This window comes from Scyliorhinus torazame, chromosome 26, assembly GCF_047496885.1.
Source record: "Scyliorhinus torazame isolate Kashiwa2021f chromosome 26, sScyTor2.1, whole genome shotgun sequence".
Classification (NCBI taxonomy): Eukaryota; Metazoa; Chordata; class Chondrichthyes; order Carcharhiniformes; family Scyliorhinidae; genus Scyliorhinus; species Scyliorhinus torazame.
This window is the reverse complement of record NC_092732.1, coordinates 3,906,739-3,928,438: the sequence shown is the minus strand read 5'-3', so window position 1 is coordinate 3,928,438 and position 21,700 is coordinate 3,906,739. Positions and strand designations below refer to the sequence as shown.

At 59.1% G+C, this 21,700-nt stretch overlaps 1 protein-coding gene across 1 annotated transcript in view; it reads left to right on the top strand.

Annotated features, from left to right (window-relative positions):
• Nucleotides 1-21,700, top strand: part of arhgef2b (rho/rac guanine nucleotide exchange factor (GEF) 2b) — a 281,563-nt gene that overhangs the window by 194,030 nt on the left and 65,833 nt on the right. The window contains exon 11 of the mRNA XM_072490452.1: nt 9,998-10,062. Within this exon, the coding sequence (XP_072346553.1) occupies nt 9,998-10,062 (65 nt within the window). The remainder of the gene's footprint in view (nt 1-9,997; nt 10,063-21,700) is intronic.

Genomic DNA, 21,700 nt, shown 5'->3' with positions numbered 1-21,700 from the left:
CTGCCTCCGATCCCTCAACACTGCCTCCAATCCCTCAGCACTGCCTCCGATCCCTCAACACTGCCTCCGATCCCTCAACACTGCCTCCGATCCCTCAGCACTGCCTCCGATCCCTCAACACTGCCTCCAATCCCTCAGCACTGCCTCCGATCCCTCAACACTGCCTGCGATCCCTCAGCACTGCCTCCGATCCCTCAGCACTGCCTCCGATCCCTCAACACTGCCTCCGATCCCTCAGCACTGCCTCCGATCCCTCAACACTGCCTCTGATCCCTCAGCGCTGCCTCCGATCCCTCAGCACTGCCTCCGATCCCTCAACACTGCCTCCGATCCCTCAGCACTGCCTCCGATCCCTCAGCACTGCCTCCGATCCCTCAACACTGCCTCCAATCCCTCAGCACTGCCTCCGATCCCTCAACACTGCCTCCGATCTCTCAACACTGCCTCCGATCCCTCAGCACTGCCTCCGATCCCTCAACACTGCCTCCAATCCCTCAGCACTGCCTCCGATCCCTCAACACTGCCTCCAATCCCTCAGCACTGCCTCCGATCCCTCAGCACTGCCTCCGATCCCTCAGCACTGCCTCCGATCCCTCAGCACTGCCTCCGATCCCTCAACACTGCCTCCGATCCCTCAGCACTGCCTCCGATCCCTCAGCACTGCCTCCGATCCCTCAGCACTGCCTCCGATCCCTCAACACTGCCTCCGATCCCTCAGCACTGCCTCCGATCCCTCAACACTGCCTCCGATCCCTCAACACTGCCTCCGATCCCTCAGCACTGCCTCCGATTCCTCAACACAGCCTCCGATCCCTCAGCACTGCCTCCGATCCCTCAACACTGCCTCCGATCCCTCAGCACTGCCTCCGATCCCTCAGCACTGCCTCCGATCCCTCAGCACTGCCTCCGATCCCTCAACACTGCCTCCGATCCCTCAGCACTGCCTCCGATCCCTCAGCACTGCCTCCGATCCCTCAACACTGCCTCCGATCCCTCAGCACTGCCTCCGATCCCTCAACACTGCCTCCGATCCCTCAGCACTGCCTCCGATCCCTCAGCACTGCCTCCGATCCCTCAGCACTGCCTCCGATCCCTCAACACTGCCTCCGATCCCTCAGCACTGCCTCCGATTCCTCAGCACTGCCTCCGATCCCTCAGCACTGCCTCCGATCCCTCAGCACTGCCTCCGATCCCTCAGCACTGCCTCCGATCCCTCAGCACTGCCTCCGATCCCTCAACACTGCCTCCGATCCCTCAGCACTGCCTCCGATCCCTCAACGCTGCCTCCGATCCCTCAGCGCTGCCTCCGATCCCTCAGCACTGCCTCCGATCCCTCAACACTGCCTCCGATCCCTCAGCACTGCCTCCGATCCCTCAACACTGCCTCTGATCCCTCAGCACTGCCTCCGATCCCTCAGCACTGCCTCCGATCCCTCAGCACTGCCTCCGATCCCTCAGCACTGCCTCCGATCCCTCAACACTGCCTCCGATCCCTCAGCACTGCCTCCGATCCCTCAACACTGCCTCCGATCCCTCAACACTGCCTCCGATCCCTCAACACTGCCTCCGATCCCTCAACACTGCCTCCGATCCCTCAGCACTGCCTCCGATCCCTCAACACTGCCTCCGATCCCTCAACACTGCCTCCGATCCCTCAGCACTGCCTCCGATCCCTCAACACTGCCTCCGATCCCTCAGCACTGCCTCCGATCCCTCAGCACTGCCTCCGATCCCTCAGCACTGCCTCCGATCCCTCAACACTGCCTCCGATCCCTCAGCACTGCCTCCGATCCCTCAGCACTGCCTCCGATCCCTCAACACTGCCTCCGATCCCTCAGCACTGCCTCCGATCCCTCAACACTGCCTCCGATCCCTCAGCACTGCCTCCAATCCCTCAACACTGCCTCCGATCCCTCAGCACTGCCTCCGATCCCTCAACACTGCCTCCGATCCCTCAGCACTGCCTCCAATCCCTCAACACTGCCTCCGATCCCTCAACACTGCCTCCGATCCCTCAGCACTGCCTCCGATCCCTCAGCACTGCCTCCGATCCCTCAGCACTGCCTCCAATCCCTCAACACTGCCTCCGATCCCTCAGCACTGCCTCCGATCCCTCAGCACTGCCTCCAATCCCTCAACACTGCCTCCGATCCCTCAGCACTCACCTCCACCTCAGCACTGCCTCCGATCCCTCAACACTGCCTCCGATCCCCCAGCACTGCCTCCGATCCCTCAGCACTGCCTCCGATCCCTCAGCACTGCCTCCGATCCCTCAACACTGCCTCCGATCCCTCAACACTGCCTCCGATCCCTCAACACTGCCTCCGATCCCTCAGCACTGCCTCCGATCCCTCAGCACTGCCTCCGATCCCTCAGCACTGCCTCCGATCCCTCAACACTGCCTCCGATCCCTCAGCACTGCCTCCGATCCCTCAGCACTGCCTCCCATCCCTCAACACTGCCGCCGATCCCTCAACACTGCCTCCGATCCCTCAGCACTGCCTCCGATCCCTCAGCACTGCCTCCGATCCCTCAGCACTGCCTCCGATCCCTCAACACTGCCTCCGATCCCTCAGCACTGCCTCCGATCCCTCAGCACCGCCTCCGATCCCTCAACACTGCCTCCGATCCCTCAACACTGCCTCCGATCCCTCAGCACTGCCTCCGATCCCTCAGCACTGCCTCCGATCCCTCAGCACTGCCTCCGATCCCTCAGCACTGCCTCCGATCCCTCAGCACTGCCTCCGATCCCTCAGCACTGCCTCCGATCCCTCAACACTGCCTCCGATCCCTCAGCACTGCCTCCGATCCCTCAACACTGCCTCCGATCCCTCAACACTGCCTCCGATCCCTCAGCACTGCCTCCGATCCCTCAACACTGCCTCAGATCCCTCAACACTGCCTCCGATCCCTCAACACTGCCTCCGATCCCTCAACACTGCCTCCGATCCCTCAACACTGCCTCCGATCCCTCAACACTGCCTCCGATCCCTCAACACTGCCTCCGATCCCTCAGCACTGCCTCCGATCCCTCAGCACTGCCTCCGATCCCTCAACACTGCCTCCGATCCCTCAACACTGCCTCCGATCCCTCAGCACTGCCTCCGATCCCTCAACACTGCCTCCGATCCCTCAGCACTGCCTCCGATCCCTCAGCACTGCCTCCGATCCCTCAGCACTGCCTCCGATCCCTCAGCACTGCCTCCGATCCCTCAGCACTGCCTCCGATCCCTCAGCACTGCCTCCGATCCCTCAACACTGCCTCCGATCCCTCAACACTGCCTCCGATCCCTCAACACTGCCTCCGATCCCTCAGCACTGCCTCCGATCCCCCAACACTGCCTCCGATCCCTCAGCACTGCCTCCGATCCCTCAGCACTGCCTCCGATCCCTCAGCACTGCCTCCGATCCCTCAACACTGCCTCCGATCCCTCAGCACTGCCTCCGATCCCTCAGCACTGCCTCCGATCCCTCAACACTGCCTCCGATCCCTCAGCACTGCCTCCGATCCCTCAGCACTGCCTCCGATCCCTCAGCACTGCCTCCGATCCCTCAACACTGCCTCCGATCCCTCAGCACTGCCTCCGATCCCTCAGCACTGCCTCCGATCCCTCAGCACTGCCTCCGATCCCTCAGCACTGCCTCCGATCCCTCAGCACTGCCTCCGATCCCTCAACACTGCCTCCGATCCCTCAGCACTGCCTCCGATCCCTCAGCACTGCCTCCGATCCCTCAACACTGCCTCCGATCCCTCAGCACTGCCTCCGATCCCTCAGCACTGCCTCCGATCCCTCAACACTGCCTCCGATCCCTCAGCACTGCCTCCGATCCCTCAACACTGCTTCAGATCCCTCAACACTGCCTCCGATCCCTCAACACTGCCTCCGATCCCTCAACACTGCCTCCGATCCCTCAACACTGCCTCCGATCCCTCAACACTGCCTCCGATCCCTCAACACTGCCTCCGATCCCTCAGCACTGCCTCCGATCCCTCAGCACTGCCTCCGATCCCTCAACACTGCCTCCGATCCCTCAACACTGCCTCCGATCCCTCAGCACTGCCTCCGATCCCTCAACACTGCCTCCGATCCCTCAGCACTGCCTCCGATCCCTCAGCACTGCCTCCGATCCCTCAGCACTGCCTCCGATCCCTCAACACTGCCTCCGATCCCTCAACACTGCCTCCGATCCCTCAGCACTGCCTCCGATCCCTCAACACTGCCTCCGATCCCTCAGCACTGCCTCCGATCCCTCAGCACTGCCTCCGATCCCCCAACACTGCCTCCGATCCCTCAGCACTGCCTCCGATCCCTCAGCACTGCCTCCGATCCCTCAGCACTGCCTCCGATCCCTCAACACTGCCTCCGATTCCTCAACACTGCCTCCGATCCCTCAGCACTGCCTCCGATCCCCCAACACTGCCTCCGATCCCTCAGCACTGCCTCCGATCCCTCAGCACTGCCTCCGATCCCTCAGCACTGCCTCCGATCCCTCAACACTGCCTCCGATCCCTCAACACTGCCTCCGATCCCTCAGCACTGCCTCCGATCCCCCAACACTGCCTCCGATCCCTCAGCACTGCCTCCGATCCCTCAGCACTGCCTCCGATCCCTCAGCACTGCCTCCGATCCCTCAGCACTGCCTCCGATCCCTCAGCACTGCCTCCGATCCCTCAGCACTGCCTCCGATCCCTCAACACTGCCTCCGATCCCTCAACACTGCCTCCGATCCCTCAACACTGCCTCCGATCCCTCAGCACTGCCTCCGATCCCTCAGCACTGCCTCCGATCCCTCAGCACTGCCTCCGATCCCTCAGCACTGCCTCCGATCCCTCAACACTGCCTCCGATCCCTCAACACTGCCTCCGATCCCTCAACACTGCCTCCGATCCCTCAACACTGCCTCCGAGCCCTCAGCACTGCCTCCGATCCCTCAACACTGCCTCCGATCCCTCAACACCGCCTCCGATCCCTCAACACTGCCTCCGATCCCTCAGCACTGCCTCCGATCCCTCAGCACTGCCTCCGATCCCTCAGCACTGCCTCCGATCCCTCAGCACTGCCTCCGATCCCTCAGCACTGCCTCCGATCCCTCAGCACTGCCTCCGATCCCTCAGCACTGCCTCCGATCCCTCAGCACTGCCTCCGATCCCTCAACACTGCCTCCGATCCCTCAACACTGCCTCCGATCCCTCAACACTGCCTCCGATCCCTCAACACTGCCTCCGATCCCTCAACACTGCCTCCGATCCCTCAGCACTGCCTCCGATCCCTCAACACTGCCTCCGATCCCTCAACACTGCCTCCGATCCCTCAGCACTGCCTCCGATCCCTCAGCACTGCCTCCGATCCCTCAGCACTGCCTCCGATCCCTCAGCACTGCCTCCGATCCCTCAGCACTGCCTCCGATCCCTCAACACTGCCTCCGATCCCTCACCTCCCCCTCCGAAATCACAACACTCCCTCCGATCCCTCAGCACTCCCTCCAATCGCTCCCCACTCCTTCCGATCCCTCACAACTCCCTCCGATACCTCACCACTCCCTCCGATACCTCACCACCCCTCCAATACCTCACCCCTGCCTCCGATCCCTCACCCCTGCCTCCGATACCTCACCACTCCCTCCGATACATCACCACTCCCCCTCACTCCCTCCTATCCCTCACCACTCCCTCGATACCTCCTCAATCCCTCCGATACCTCATCACTCCCTCTAATACCTCACCACTCCCTCCGAACCCTCACTACTCCTTCCGATCCCTCACCACTCCCTCCGATCCCACGTCACTCCCTCCGATCCCTCACCACTCCCTCTGATACCTCACCACTCCCTCCGATCCCTCCTCACTCCCTCCGATCCCATCTCACTGCCTCCGATCCCTCCTCACTCCCTCCGATACCTCCTCACTCCCTCCGATCCCTCCTCACACCCTCCGATACCTCCTCACTCCCTCCGATCCCTCACCACTCCCTCAGATACCTCATTCCCTCCGATCCCTCATCACTCCCTCCGGTACCTCACCACTCCCTCCGATCAATCCTCACTCCCTCCAATCCCTCACCACTCCCTCCGATACCTCTTCACGCCCTCCGATCCCTCACCTCTCCCTCTGATCCCTCACCTCTCCCTCCGATACCTCACCACTCCCTCAGATACCTCCTCACTCCCTCCGATCCCTCACCACTCCCTCAGATACCTCATTCCCTCCGATCCCTCATCACTCCCTCCGGTACCTCACCACTCCCTCCGATCAATCCTCACTCCCTCCAATCCCTCACCACTCCCTCCGATACCTCTTCACGCCCTCCGATCCCTCACCACTCCCTCCGATCCCTCATCACTCCCTCCGATACCTCGACACTGACTCCGATCCCTCAACACTCACATCCACCTCAACACTGCCTCCGATCCCTCAGCACTGCCTCCGATCCCTCAGCACTGCCTCCGATCCCTCCTCACTCCCTCCGATACATCACCACTCCCTCCGATACATCATAACTCCCTCAATACCTCCTCACGCCCTCCGATACCTCCTCACTCCCTCCGATCCCTCCTCACTCCCTCCGATCCCTCCTCACACTCTCTGATACCTCAGCACTCCCTCTGATACCTCACCACTCCCACTGATACCTCACCACTCCCTCAAAAATCACAACACTCCCTCCGATCCCTCACCATTCCCTCCAATCGCTCCTCACTCCCTCAGATCCCTCACCACTCCCTCCGATACCTCACCACTCCCTCCGACTCCTCCCGCAATCCGATCCCTCCTTACTCCCTCCGATCCACCCTTACTCCCTCCGATCCCTCCTCACTCCCTCCGATACCTCCTCACTCCCTCCGATTCCTCCTCACTCCCTCCGATCCCTCCTCACTCCCTCCGATCCCTCACCACTCCCTCTGATACCTCCTCACTCCCTCCGATCCCTCGCCACTCCCTCCAATACCTCACCTCCCCCGCTGATACCTCACCATTCCCTCCGATACCTCACCTCCGCCTCCGATCCCTCCTCACTCCCTCCGATCCCTCCTCACTCCCTCCGATCCCTCACCACACCCTCCGATCCCTCACCACTCCCTCCGATCCCTCACCACTCCCTCCGATCCCTCCCCACACCCTCCGATCCCTCCTCACTCCCTCCGGTCCCTCACACTCCCTCCGACTCCTCACCACTCTCTCCTCACTACTTCCTTTCCCTGACCACTGCCTCCGATCCCTCCTCACTCCCTCCGATACCTAACCGATCCCTCATCTCCCCCTTCGATACCTCACCACTCCCTCCGATACCTCACCTCCGCCTCCGATCCCTCCTCACACCCTCCGATCCCTCACCACTCCCTCCGATCCCTCACCACTCCCTCCGATCCCTCACCACTCCCTCCTCACTCCCTCCTATCCCTCACCACTGCCTCCGATCTCTCCTCACTCCCTCCGATACCTCACTCCCTCCGATACCTCACTCCCTCCGATACCTCACCTCCCTCCGATACCTCACCACTCCCTCCGATACCTCGTCTCCGATCCTTCCTCACTGCCTCCGATCCCTCACCACTCCCTCCGATCCCTCACCACTCCCTCCTCACTCCCTCCTATTCCTCACCACTGCCTCCGATCCCTCCTCACTCCGTCCGATACCTCACTCCCTCCGATACCTCACCTCCCCCTCCGATCCCTCACCACTGCCTCCGATCCCTCCTCACTCCCTCCGATCCCTCCTCACTCCCTCCGATACCTCACTCCCTCCGATACCTCACTCCCTCCGATACCTCACTCCCTCCGATACCTCACCTCCCTCCGATCCCTCACCACTCCCTCCTCACTCCCTCCTATTCCTCACCACTGCCTCCGATCCCTCCTCACTCCCTCCGATACCTCACTCCCTCTGATACCTCACCACTCCCTCCGATCCCTCATCACTCCCTCCGATCCCTCACCACTCCCTCCAATCCCTCACCACTCTCTCCTCATTCCTTCCTATCCCTGACCACTGCCTCCGATTCCCCCTCACTCCCTCCGATACCTCACCACTCCCTCCGATCCCTCACCTCCCCCTCCGATAACTCACCACTCCCTCGGATCCCTCACCACTCCCTCGGATCCCTCACCTCCCCCTCCAATACTTCACCACTCCCTCCGATACCTCACCACTCCCTCCGATCCCTCACCACTCCCTCCGATACCTCACCACTCCCTCCGATCCATCCTCACTCCCTCTGATCTCTTACCACACCCTTTCGATCCCTCATCACTCCCTCCGATCGCTCCTCACTCCTTCCGATCCCTCACCACTCCCTCCGATACCCTTTCACTCCCTCCGATCCCTCACCACTCCCTCAGATACCTCCTCACTCCCTCAGATACCTCACTCCCTCCGATCTCTCCTCACTCCTTCCGATCCCTCACCACTCCCTCCGATACCTCAACACTCCCTGCGTTGGCGCTGATTGGCCTGCGTTGGTGCTGATTGGCTGCGTTGGTGCTGATTGGCCTGCGTGGGCGCTGATTGGCTGCGTTGGTGCTGATTGGCTGCGTGGGCGCTGATTGGCTGCGTTGGTGCTGATTGGCTGCGTTGGTGCTGATTGGCTGCGTTGGTGCTGATTGGCTGCGTTGGTGCTGATTGGCCTGCGTGGGCGCTGATTGGCTGCGTTGGTGCTGATTGGCTGCGTTGGTGCTGATTGGCTGCATTGGCGCTGATTGGCTGCGTTGGTGCTGATTGGCCTGCGTGGGCGCTGATTGGCTGCATTGGCGCTGATTGGCTGCGTTGGTGCTGATTGGCTGCATTGGCGCTGATTGGCTGCGTTGGGGCTGATTGGCTGCATTGGCGCTGATTGGCTGCATTGGCGCTGATTGGCTGCGTTGGGGCTGATTGGCTGCATTGGTGCTGATTGGCTGCGTTGGTGCTGATTGGCTGCGTTGGTGATGATTGGCCTGCGTGGGCGCTGATTGGCTGCGTTGGTGCTGATTGGCTGCGTTGGTGCTGATTGGCTGCGTTGGTGCTGATTGGCTGCGTTGGCGCTGATTGGCTGCGTTGGCGCTGATTGGCTGCGTTGGCGCTGATTGGCTGCGTTGCTGCTGATTGGCTGCGTTGGTGCTGATTGGCTGCGTTGGTGCTGATTGGCTGCGTTGGTGCTGATTGGCTGTGTTGGTGCTGATTGGCTGCGTTGGTGCTGATTGGCTGCGTGGGCGCTGATTGGCTGCGTTGGTGCTGATTGGCTGCGTTGGTGCTGATTGGCTGCGTTGGCGCTGATTGGCTGCATTGGCGCTGATTGGCATGCGTGGGCGCTGATTGGCTGCGTTGGCGCTGATTGGCTGCGTTGGTGCTGATTGGCTGCGTTGGTGCTGATTGGCTGCATTGGTGCTGATTGGCATGCGTGGGCGCTGATTGGCTGCGTTGGCGCTGATTGGCTGCGTTGGTGCTGATTGGCTGCGTTGGCGCTGATTGGCTGCGTTGGTGCTGATTGGCTGCGTTGGTGCTGATTGGCTGCGTTGGTGCTGATTGGCCTGCGTTGGCGCTGATTGGCTGCGTTGGTGCTGATTGGCTGCGTTGGTGCTGATTGGCTGCGTTGGTTCTGATTGGCTGCGTTGGTGCTGATTGGCCTGCGTTGGCGCTGATTGGCTGCGTTGGTGCTGATTGGCTGCGTTGGTTCTGATTGGCTGCGTTGGTGCTGATTGGCTGCGTTGGTGCTGATTGGCTGCGTTGGCACTGATTGGCCTGCGTTGGTGCTGATTGGCTGCGTTGGTTCTGATTGGCTGCGTTGGTGCTGATTGGCTGCGTTGGTGCTGATTGGCTGCGTTGGTGCTGATTGGCTGCGTTGGTTCTGATTGGCTGCGTTGGTGCTGATTGGCTGCGTTGGTTCTGATTGGCTGCGTGGGTGCTGATTGGCTGCGTTGGTGCTGATTGGCTGCGTTGGTGCTGATTGGCTGCGTTGGTGCTGATTGGCTGCGTTGGTGCTGATTGGCTGCGTTGGTGCTGATTTCTCTCTCTGGATTTCACAGCTGTCCAGAGGTGGACGATTTCTCGATGGAGATCGAAACAAAGGAGATTCTCCGAGAGTTGGCAGGTACGACATCGCCCGCCTGACCCCCACCACCTCCGAATCGGGGGACGGGGCAGGGCGAGGGGGGTCAGGGTGAGAGGTCAGGGTGAGAGGTCAGGGTGAGGGGATCAGGGTGAGTGGGGTCAGGGTGAGTGGGGTCAGGGTGAGGGAGGGTCAGGTTGAGGGGGGTCAGGCAGAGGGGTCAGGGTGAGTGGGGTCAGGGTGAGGGGTCAGGGTGAGGGGTCAGGGTGAGAGGTCAGGTTGAGGGGATCAGGGTGAGTGGGGTCAGGGTGAGGGGGGTCAGGGTGAGGGGTCAGGGTGAGGGGTCAGGGTGAGAGGTCAGGTTGAGGGGATCAGGGTGAGTGGGGTCAGGGTGAGGGGGGTCAGGGTGAGTGGGGTCAGGGTGAGTGGGGTCAGGGTGAGGGGGGTCAGGGTGAGGGGGGTCAGGCAGAGGGGTCAGGGTGAGTGGGGTCAGGGTGAGCGGGGTCAGGGTGAGTGGGGTCAGGGTGAGTGGGGTCAGGGTGAGCGGGGTCAGGGTGAGGGGGGTCAGGGTGAGGGGGGTCAGGGTGAGTGGGGTCAGGGTGACCGGGGTCAGGGTGAGGGGGGTCAGGGTGAGGGGGGTCAGGGTGAGGGGGGTCAGAGTGAGCGGGGTCATGGTGAGCGGGGTCAGGGTGAGTGGGGTCAGGGTGAGTGGGGTCAGGGTGAGCGGGGTCAGGGTGAGGGGGGTCAGGGTGAGGGGGGTCAGTGTGAGGGGGGTCAGGGTGAGGGGGGTCAGGGTGAGGGGGGTCAGGGTGAGGGGGGTCAGGGTGAGGGGGGTCAGGGTGAGGGGGGTCAGGGTGAGCGGGGTCAGGGTGAGGGGTCAGGGTGAGGGGTCAGGGTGAGTGGGGACAGGTTGAGGGACCGTTTCTCTCGCTCTCTCTCTCTCCACACCGTTTCTCTCCCTCTCTCTCTCTCCACACCGTTTCCCTCGCTCTCTCTCTCCACACCGTTTCCCTTGCTCTCTCTCTCTCTCCACACCGTTATCCTCGCTCTCTCTCTCTCTCTCTCTCCACACCGTTTCCATCGCTCTCCCTCTCTCTCTCCACACCGTATCCCTCACTCTCTCTCTCCACACCGTTTCCCTCGCTCTCTCTCTCTCTCTCCACACCGTTTCCCTCGCTCTCTCTCTCCACACCGTTTCCCTCGCTCCCTCTCTCTCTCTCCACACCGTTTCCCTCGCTCTCTCTCTCTCTCTCCACACCGTATCCCTCGCTCTCTCTCTCTCCACACCGTTTCCCTCGCGCTCTCTCTCTCTCTTCACACCGTATCCCTCGCTCTCTCTCTCCACACCGTTTCCCTCGCGCTCTCTCTCTCTCTCCACACCATTTCCCTCGCTCTCTCTGTCTCCACACCGTTTCCATCGCTCTCCCTCTCTCTCTCCACACCGTATCCCTCGCTCTCTCTCTCCACACCGTTTCCCTCGCGCTCTCTCTCCACACCGTTTCCCTCGCTCTCTCTCTCTCTCTCCACACCGTTTCCATCGCTCTCCCTCTCTCTCTCCACACCGTATCCCTCGCTCTCTCTCTCTACACCGTTTCCCTCGCTCTCTCTCTCTCTCCACACCGTTTCCCTCTCTCTCTCTCTCTCTCCACACCGTTTCCCTCGCTCTCTCTCTCCACACCGTTTCCCTCGCTCTCTCTCTCTCTCCACACCGTTTCCCTCTCTCTCTCCACACCGTTTCCCTCTCTCTCTCTCTCTCCACACCGTTTTCCTCGCTCTCTCTCTCTCCACACCGTTTCCCTCGCTCTCTCTCTCTCTCTCCACACCGTTTTCCACGCTCTCTCTCTCTCTCTCCACACCGTTTCGCTCTCTCTCTCTCTCCACACCTCGCTTTCTCTCTCTCCACACTGTTTCCCTCGCTCTCTCTCTCTCTCTCCACACCGTTTTCCACGCTCTCTCTCTCTCTCTCCACACCGTTTCGCTCTCTCTCTCTCTCCACACCTCGCTTTCTCTCTCTCCACACTGTTTCCCTCGCTCTCTCTCTCCACACCGTTTCACTCTCTCTCTCCACACCATTTCCCTCACACTCTCTCTCTCTCCACACTGTTTCTCTCGCTCTCTCTCTCCACACCATTTCCCTCACTCTCTCTCTCTCCACACCATTTCCCTCGCTCTCTCTCTCCACACCGTTTCTCTCGCTCTCTCTCTCTCCACACCGTTTCCCTTGCTCTCTCTCTCTCCACACCGTTTCCCTCGCTCTCTCTCTCTCCACACTGTTTCCCTCTCTCTCTCTCTCCACAGTTTCCCTCGCTCTATCTCTCTCCACACTATTTCCCTCGCTCGCTCTCGCTCCACACCATTTCCCTCGCTCTCTCTCTCCACACCGTTTCTCTCGCTCTCTCTCTCTCTCCACACCGTTTCCCTCGCTCTCTCTCTCTCTCTCTCTCCACACCGTTTCCCTCTCTCTCTCTCTCTGCACACCGTTTCCCTCGCTCTCTCTCTCCACACCGTTTCCCTCGCTCTCTCTCTCTCCACACTGTTTCCCTCTCTCTCTCTCTCTCCACAGTTTCCCTCGCTCTCTCTCTCTCCACACCGTTTCCCTCGCTCTCTCTCTCTCCACACCGTTTCCCTCGCTCTCTCTCTCTCCACACTGTTTCCCTCTCTCTCTCTCTCTCCACAGTTTCCCTCGCTCTCTCTCACTCTCCACACCGTTTCCCTCGCTCTCTCTCTCCACACTGTTTCTCTCGCTCTCTCTCTCTCCACACCGTTTCCCTTGCTCTCTCTCTCTCCACACCGTTTCCCTCTCTCTCTCTCTCTCCACACCATTTCCCTCACACTCTCTCTCTCTCCACACTGTTTCTCTCGCTCTCTCTCTCCACACCGTTTCCCTCGCTCTATCTCTCTCCACACCATTTCCCTCACTCTCTCTCTCTCCACACCATTTCCCTCGCTCTCTCTCTCCACACCGTTTCTCTCGCTCTCTCTCTCTCCACACCGTTTCCCTCTCTCTCTCTCTCCACACCGTTTCCCTCGTTCTCTCTCTCTCCACACCGTTTCCCTCGCTCTCTCTCTCTCCACACTGTTTCCCTCTCTCTCTCTCTCCACAGTTTCCCTCGCTCTCACTCTCTCCACACCGTTTCCCTCGCTCTCTCTCTCTCCACACCGTTTTCCTCGCTCTCTCTCACTCTCCACACCGTTTCCCTCGCTCTCTCTCTCTCCACACCGTTTCCCTCTCTCTCTCTCTCTCTCTGCCCACACTGTTTCCCTCTCTCTCTCTCTCCACACTGTTTCCCTCTCTCTCTCTCTCTATCTCCACACCGTTTCCCTCACTCTCTCTCTCTCTCTCTCCACGCCGTTTCCCTCGCTATCTCTCTCTCTCTGCCCACAGTTTCCCTCGCTCTCTCTCTCTCCACACCGTTTCCCTCGCTCTCTCTCTCTCTCTCTCCACACCGTTTCCCTCGCTCTCTCTCTCTCTCCACACAGTTTCCCTCGCTCTCTCTCTCTCTCTCCACACCGTTTCTCTCGCTCTCTCTCTCCACACCGTTTCCCTCGCTCTCTCTCTCCACACTGTTTCCCTCGCTCTCTCTCTCCACACCGTTTCTCTCGCTCTCTCTCTCTCCACACCGTTTCCCTCGCTCTCTCTCTCCACACTGTTTCCCTCGCTCTCTCTCTCCACAACGTTTCCCTCGCTCTCTCTCTCCACACTGTTTCCCTCGCTCTCTCTCTCCACTCCGTTTCCCTCGCTCTCTCTCTCTCTCTCGCCACACCGTTTCCCTCGCTCTCTCTCACTCTCCACACCGTTTCCCTCGCTCTCTCTCTCTCCACACCGTTTCCCTCGCTCTCTCTCTCCACTCCGTTTCCCTCGCTCTCTCTCTCTCTCTCGCCACACCGTTTCCCTCGCTCTCTCTCACTCTCCACACCGTTTCCCTCGCTCTCTCTCTCTCCACACCGTTTCCCTCGCTCTCTCTCTCTCCACACCGTTTCCCTCGCTCTCTCTCTCTCCACACTGTTTCCCTCGCTCTCTCTCTCTCTCCACACTGTTTCCCTCTCTCTCTCTCTCCACACTGTTTCTCTCTCTCTCTATCTCTCCACATTTTTCCTCGCTCTATCTCTCTCCACACCATTTCCCTCGCTCTCTCTCTCTCCACACCATTTCCCTCGCTCTCTCTCTCCACACCGTTTCTCTCGCTCTCTCTCTCACTCCACACCGTTTCCCTCGCTCTCTCTCTCTCTCTCTCTCTCCACACCGTTTCCCTCTCTCTCTCCACACCGTTTCCCTCGCTCTCTCTCTCCACACTGTTTCCCTCGCTCTCTCTCTCTCTCTCCACACTGTTTCCCTCTCTCTCTCTCCACAGTTTCCCTCGCTCTCTCTCTCTCTCCACACCGTTTCCCTCGCTCTCTCTCTCTCCACACCATTTCCCTCGCTCTCTCTCACTCTCCACACCGTTTCCCTTGCTCTCTCTCTCTCCACACCGTTTCCCTCGCTCCCTCTCTCCACACCGTTTCCCTCTCTCTCTCTCTCTCTCTCTGCCCACACTGTTTCCCTCTCTCTCTCTTTCCACACTGTTTCCCTCTCTCTCTCTCTCTATCTCCACACCGTTTCCCTCACTCTCTCTCTCTCTCCACGCCGTTTCCCTCGCTCCCTCTCTCCACACCGTTTCCCCCGCTATCCTTCTCTCTGCCCACAGTTTCCCTCGCTCTCTCTCTCTCTCTCCACAGTTTCCCTCGCTCTCTCTCGCGCAACACTGTTTCCCTCGCTCTCTCTCGCCACACCGTTTCCCTCGCTCTCTCTCTCTCTCTCTCTCACCACCGTTTCCCTCGCTCTCTGTCTCTCTCCACACAGTTTCCCTCGCTCTCTCTCTCGCCACACCGTTTCCCTCGCTCTCTCTCTCCACACCGTTTCCCTCGCTCTCTCTCACTCTCCACTCCGTTTCCCTCGCTCTCTCTCTCTCTCCACACCGTTTCCCTCGCTCTCTCTCTCTCTCTCTGCCCACACTGTTTCCCTCTCTCTCTCTCTCTCCACACTGCTTCACTCTCTCTCTCTCTCTCTCCACACCGTTTCCCTCACTCTCTCTCTCTCCACGCCGTTTCCCTCGCTCCCTCTCTCCACACCGTTTCCCTCGCTCTCTCTCTCTCTCCACACCGTTTCCCTCGCTCTCTCTCTCTCTCTGCCCACACTGTTTCCCCCTCTCTCTCTCTCCACACTGTTTCCCTCTCTCTCACTCTCTCTCTCCACACTGTTTCCCTCGCTCTCACTCTCTCTCTCCACACCGTTTCCCTCGCTCTCTCTCTCTCTCCACACCGTTTCCCTCACTCTCTCTCTCTCCACGCCGTTTCCCTCGCTCCCTCTCTCCACACTGTTTCCCTCTCTCTCACTCTCTCTCTCCACACTGTTTCCCTCGCTCTCTCTCTCTCCACACCGTTTCCCTCGCTCTCTCTCTCTCCACTCCGTTTCCCTCTCTCTCTCTCTCTCCACACCGTTTCCCTCGCTCTCTCTCACTCTGCACTCCGTTTCCCTCGCTCTCTCTCTCTCCACACTGTTTCTCTCTCTCTCTCTCAACACCGTTTCCCTCGCTCTCTCTCTCTCGACACCGTTTCCCTCGCTCTCTCTCCACACCGTTTCCCTCACTCTCTCTCTCTCCACACCGTTTCCCTCGCTCTCTCTCACTCCACACCGTTTCCCTCGCTCTCGCTCTCTCTCTCCACACTGTTTCCCTCTCTCTCTCTCTCCACACTGTTTCCATCGCTCTCTCTCTCTCCACACTGTTTCCCTCTCTCTCTCTCTCCACACTGTTTCCCTCGCTCTCTCTCTCTCCACACCGTTTCCCTCGCTCTCTCTCTCTCCACACTGTTTCCCTCGCTCTCTCTCTCTCTCCACACTGTTTCCCTCTCTCTCTCTCTCCACACTGTTTCTCTCTCTCTCTATCTCTCCACATTTTTCCTCGCTCTATCTCTCTCCACACCATTTCCCTCGCTCTCTCTCTCTCCACACCATTTCCCTCGCTCTCTCTCTCCACACCGTTTCTCTCGCTCTCTCTCTCACTCCACACCGTTTCCCTCGCTCTCTCTCTCTCTCTCTCTCTCCACACCGTTTCCCTCTCTCTCTCCACACCGTTTCCCTCGCTCTCTCTCTCCACACTGTTTCCCTCGCTCTCTCTCTCTCTCTCCACACTGTTTCCCTCTCTCTCTCTCCACAGTTTCCCTCGCTCTCTCTCTCTCTCCACACCGTTTCCCTCGCTCTCTCTCTCTCCACACCATTTCCCTCGCTCTCTCTCACTCTCCACACCGTTTCCCTTGCTCTCTCTCTCTCCACACCGTTTCCCTCGCTCCCTCTCTCCACACCGTTTCCCTCTCTCTCTCTCTCTCTCTGCCCACACTGTTTCCCTCTCTCTCTCTTTCCACACTGTTTCCCTCTCTCTCTCTCTCTATCTCCACACCGTTTCCCTCACTCTCTCTCTCTCTCCACGCCGTTTCCCTCGCTCCCTCTCTCCACACCGTTTCCCCCGCTATCCTTCTCTCTGCCCACAGTTTCCCTCGCTCTCTCTCTCTCTCTCCACAGTTTCCCTCGCTCTCTCTCGCGCAACACTGTTTCCCTCGCTCTCTCTCGCCACACCGTTTCCCTCGCTCTCTCTCTCTCTCTCTCTCACCACCGTTTCCCTCGCTCTCTGTCTCTCTCCACACAGTTTCCCTCGCTCTCTCTCTCGCCACACCGTTTCCCTCGCTCTCTCTCTCCACACCGTTTCCCTCGCTCTCTCTCACTCTCCACTCCGTTTCCCTCGCTCTCTCTCTCTCTCCACACCGTTTCCCTCGCTCTCTCTCTCTCTCTCTGCCCACACTGTTTCCCTCTCTCTCTCTCTCTCCACACTGCTTCACTCTCTCTCTCTCTCTCTCCACACCGTTTCCCTCACTCTCTCTCTCTCCACGCCGTTTCCCTCGCTCCCTCTCTCCACACCGTTTCCCTCGCTCTCTCTCTCTCTCCACACCGTTTCCCTCGCTCTCTCTCTCTCTCTGCCCACACTGTTTCCCCCTCTCTCTCTCTCCACACTGTTTCCCTCTCTCTCACTCTCTCTCTCCACACTGTTTCCCTCGCTCTCACTCTCTCTCTCCACACCGTTTCCCTCGCTCTCTCTCTCTCTCCACACCGTTTCCCTCACTCTCTCTCTCTCCACGCCGTTTCCCTCGCTCCCTCTCTCCACACTGTTTCCCTCTCTCTCACTCTCTCTCTCCACACTGTTTCCCTCGCTCTCTCTCTCTCCACACCGTTTCCCTCGCTCTCTCTCTCTCCACTCCGTTTCCCTCTCTCTCTCTCTCTCCACACCGTTTCCCTCGCTCTCTCTCACTCTGCACTCCGTTTCCCTCGCTCTCTCTCTCTCCACACTGTTTCTCTCTCTCTCTCTCAACACCGTTTCCCTCGCTCTCTCTCTCTCGACACCGTTTCCCTCGCTCTCTCTCCACACCGTTTCCCTCACTCTCTCTCTCTCCACACCGTTTCCCTCGCTCTCTCTCACTCCACACCGTTTCCCTCGCTCTCGCTCTCTCTCTCCACACTGTTTCCCTCTCTCTCTCTCTCCACACTGTTTCCATCGCTCTCTCTCTCTCCACACTGTTTCCCTCTCTCTCTCTCTCCACACTGTTTCCCTCGCTCTCTCTCTCTCCACACTGTTTCCCTCGCTCTCTCTCTCCACACTGTTTCCCTCGCTCTCTCTCTCTCCACACCGTTTCCCTCGCTCACTCTCTCTCACTCCACACCGGTTCCCTCTCTCTCTCTCTCCACACCGTTTCGCTCTCTCTATCTCTCTCCCTCCACACTGTTTCTCTCTCTCTCTCTCTCCACACCGTTTCCCTCGCTCTCTCTCTCTCTCCCTCCACACCGTTTCCCTCGCTCTCTCTCTCTCCACACCGTTTCCCTCGCTCTCTCTCTCCACACTGTTTCCCTCGCTCTCTCTCTCTCCACACCGTTTCCCTCCCCCCCTCTCTCTCTCCACACCGTTTCCCTCACTCTCTCTCTCCACACCGTTTCCCTCTCTCTCTCTCCACACCATTACCCTCTCTCTCTCTCACTCTCCACACCGTTTCCCTCGCTCTCTCTCTCCACACTGTTTCCCTCGCTCTCTCTCTCTCCACACCGTTTCCCTCCCCCCCTCTCTCTCTCCACACCATTACCCTCTCTCTCTCTCACTCTCCACACTGTTTCCCTCGCTCTCTCTTACTCTCCACACCGTTTCCCTCGCTCGCTCTCTCTCCACACCGTTTCCCTCACTCTCTCTCTCTCCACACTGTTTCCCTCGCTCTCACTCTCTCTCTCCACACTGTTTCCCTCGCTCTCTCTCTCCACACCGTTTCCCTCGCTCTCTCTCTCTCCACACCGTTTCCCTCGCTCTCTCTCACTCTCCACTCCGTTTCCCTCGCTCTCTCTCTCTCTCTCCACACCGTTTCCCTCGCTCTCTCTCTCTCTCTCTGCCCACACTGTTTCCCTCTCTCTCTCTCTCTCCACATTGCTTCACTCTCTCTCTCTCTCTCTCCACACCGTTTCCCTCACTCTCTCTCTCTCCACACCGTTTCCCTCGCTCTCTCTCTCTCTCCACACCATTTCTCTCGCTCTCTCTCTCCACTCCGTTTCCCTCGCTCTCTCTCTCTCCCTCCACACCGTTTCCCTCGCTCTCTCTCTCTCCACACTGTTTCTCTCTCTCTCTCTCCACAGCGTTTCCCTCGCTCTCTCTTTCTGAACACTGTTTTCCTCGCTCTCTATCTCTCCACACTGTTTCTCTCTCTCTCTCTCTCCACACCGTTTCCCTCGCTCTCTCTCTCTCTCTCTGCCCACACTGTTTCCCTCTCTCTCTCTCTCTCCACATTGCTTCACTCTCTCTCTCTCTCTCCACACCGTTTCCCTCACTCTCTCTCCCTCCACACCGTTTCCCTCGCTCTCTCTCTCCACACTGTTTCCCTCGCTCTCTCTCTCGCTCCACACCGTTTCCCTCGCTCGCTCTCTCTCCACACCGTTTCCCTCGCTCTCTCTCTCTCTCTCTCCACACATTTTCCCTCGCTCTCTCTCTCCACACCGTTTCCCTCTCTCTCTCTCCACACCATTACCCTCGCTCTCTCTCACTCTCCACACCGTTTCCCTCGCTCGCTCTCTCTCCACACCGTTTCCCTCGCTCTCTCTCTCTCCACACCGTTTCCCTCTCTCTCTCTCCACACCATTACCCTCGCTCTCTCTCACTCTCCACACCGTTTCCCTCGCTCGCTCTCTCTCCACACCGTTTCCCTCGCTCTCTCTCTCTGCCCACACTGTTTCCCTCTCTCTCTCTCTCCACACTGTTTCCCTCGCTCTCACTCTCTCTCTCCACACTGTTTCCCTCGCTCTCTCTCTCTCTCCACACCGTTTCACTCTCTCTCTCCACACCATTTCCCTCACACTCTCTCTCTCCACACTGTTTCCCTCGCTCTCTCTCTCCACCGTTTCCCTCGCTCTCTCTCTCTCCACACCATTTCCCTCGCTCTCTCTCACTCTCCACTCCGTTTCCCTCGCTCTCTCTCTCTCTCTCCACACCGTTTCCCTCGCTCTCTCTTTCTCTCTCTGCCCACACTGTTTCCCTCTCTCTCTCTCTCTCCACACTGCTTCACTCTCTCTCTCTCTCTCTCCACACCGTTTCCCTCACTCTCTCTCTCTCCACGCCGTTTCCCTCGCTCCCTCTCTCCACACCGTTTCCCTCGCTCTCTCTCTCCACACCGTTTCCCTCGCTCTCTCTCTCTCCACACCGTTTCCCTCGCTCTCTCTCTCCACACCGTTTCCCTCGCTCTCTCTCTCTCCACGCCGTTTCCCTCGCTCCCTCTCTCCACACCGTTTCCCTCGCTCTCTCTCTCTCTCCACACCGTTTCCCTCGCTCTCTCTCTCTCTCTGCCCACACTGTTTCCCTCTCTCTCTCTCTCTCCACACTGTTTCCCTCTCTCTCACTCTCTCTCTCCACACTGTTTCCCTCGCTCTCACTCTCTCTCTCCACACCGTTTCCCTCGCTCGCTCTCTCTCTCCACACCGTTTCCCTCACTCTCTCTCTCCACGCCGTTTCCCTCGCTCCCTCTCTCCACACTGTTTCCCTCTCTCTCACTCTCTCTCTCCACACTGTTTCCCTCGCTCTCTCTCTCTCCACACCGTTTCCCTCGCTCTCTCTCTCTCGACACCGTTTCCCTCGCTCTCTCTCACTCTCCACTCCGTTTCCCTCGCTCTCTCTCTCTCTCTCTCCACACCGTTTCCCTCGCTCTCTCTCTCTCTCTGCCCACACTGTTTCCCTCTATCTCTCTCTCTCTCCACACTGCTTCACTCTCTCTCTCTCTCTCTCTCTCCACACCGTTTCCCTCACTCTCTCTCTCTCCACGCCGTTTCCCTCGCTCCCTCTCTCCACACAGTTTCCCTCGATCTCTCTCTCTCTCTCCATAGTTTCCCTCGCTCTCTCTCTCCCCACACTGTTTCCCTCCCTCTCTCTCTCTCTCCACACCGTTTCCCTCGCTCTCTCTCTCGACACCGTTTCCCTCGCTCTCTCTCTCTCCACACCGTTTCCCTCCCTCTCTCTCTCCACACCGTTTCCCTCGCTCTCTCTCTCTCCACACCGTTTCCCTCGCTCTCTCTCTCTCTCCACACCGTTTCGCTATCTCTCGCCACACCATTTCCCTCACTCTCCCTCTCTCTCCACATTGTTTCCCTCGCGCTCTCTCTCTCCACACCGTTTCCCTCGCTCTCTCTCCACACCGTTTACTCGCTCTCTCTCTCCACACCGTTTCCCTCTCTCTCTCTCTCTCCACACCATTTCCCTCACTCTCCCTCTCTCTCCACATTGTTTCCCTCGCGCTCTCTCTCTCCACACAGTTTCCCTCGCGCTCTCTCTCTCTCTCTCCACACCGTTTCCCTCCCTCTCTCTCTCCACACCATTTCCCTCGCGCTCGCTCTCTCTCTCCACACCGTTTCCCTCGCTCTCTCTCTCTCTCCACACCTCGCTTTCTCTCTCTCCACACTGTTTCCCTCGCTCTCTCTCTCTCTCCACACCGTTTCACTCTCTCTCTCCACACCATTTCCCTCACACTCTCTCTCTCTCCACACTGTTTCTCTCGCTCTCTCTCTCCACACCGTTTCCCTCGCTCTATCTCTCTCCACACCATTTCCCTCGCTCTCTCTCTCTCCACACCATTTCCCTCGCTCTCTCTCCACACCGTTTCTCTCGCTCTCTCTCTCTCCACACCGTTTCCCTTGCTCTCTCTCTCTCCACACCGTGTCCCTCTCTCTCTCTCCACACCGTTTCCCTCGCTCTCTCTCTCTCCACACCGTTTCCCTCGCTCTCTCTCTCTCCACACTGTTTCCCTCTCTCTCTCTCTCCACACCATTTCCCTCGCTCGCTCTCGCTCCACACCATTTCCCTCTCTCTCTCTCTCCACACCGTTTCTCTCTCTCTCTCTCTCTCTCTCCACACCGTTTCCCTCTCTCTCTCTCTCTCTCTCTCCACACCGTTTCCCTCTCTCTCTCTCTCCACACCGTTTCCCTCGCTCTCTCTCTCTCCACACTGTTTCCCTCTCTCTCTCTCTCCACAGTTTCCCTCGCTCTCTCTCTCTCCACACCGTTTCCCTCGCTCTCTCTCTCTCCACACCGTTTCCCTCGCTCTCTCTCACTCTCCACACCGTTTCCCTCGCTCTCTCT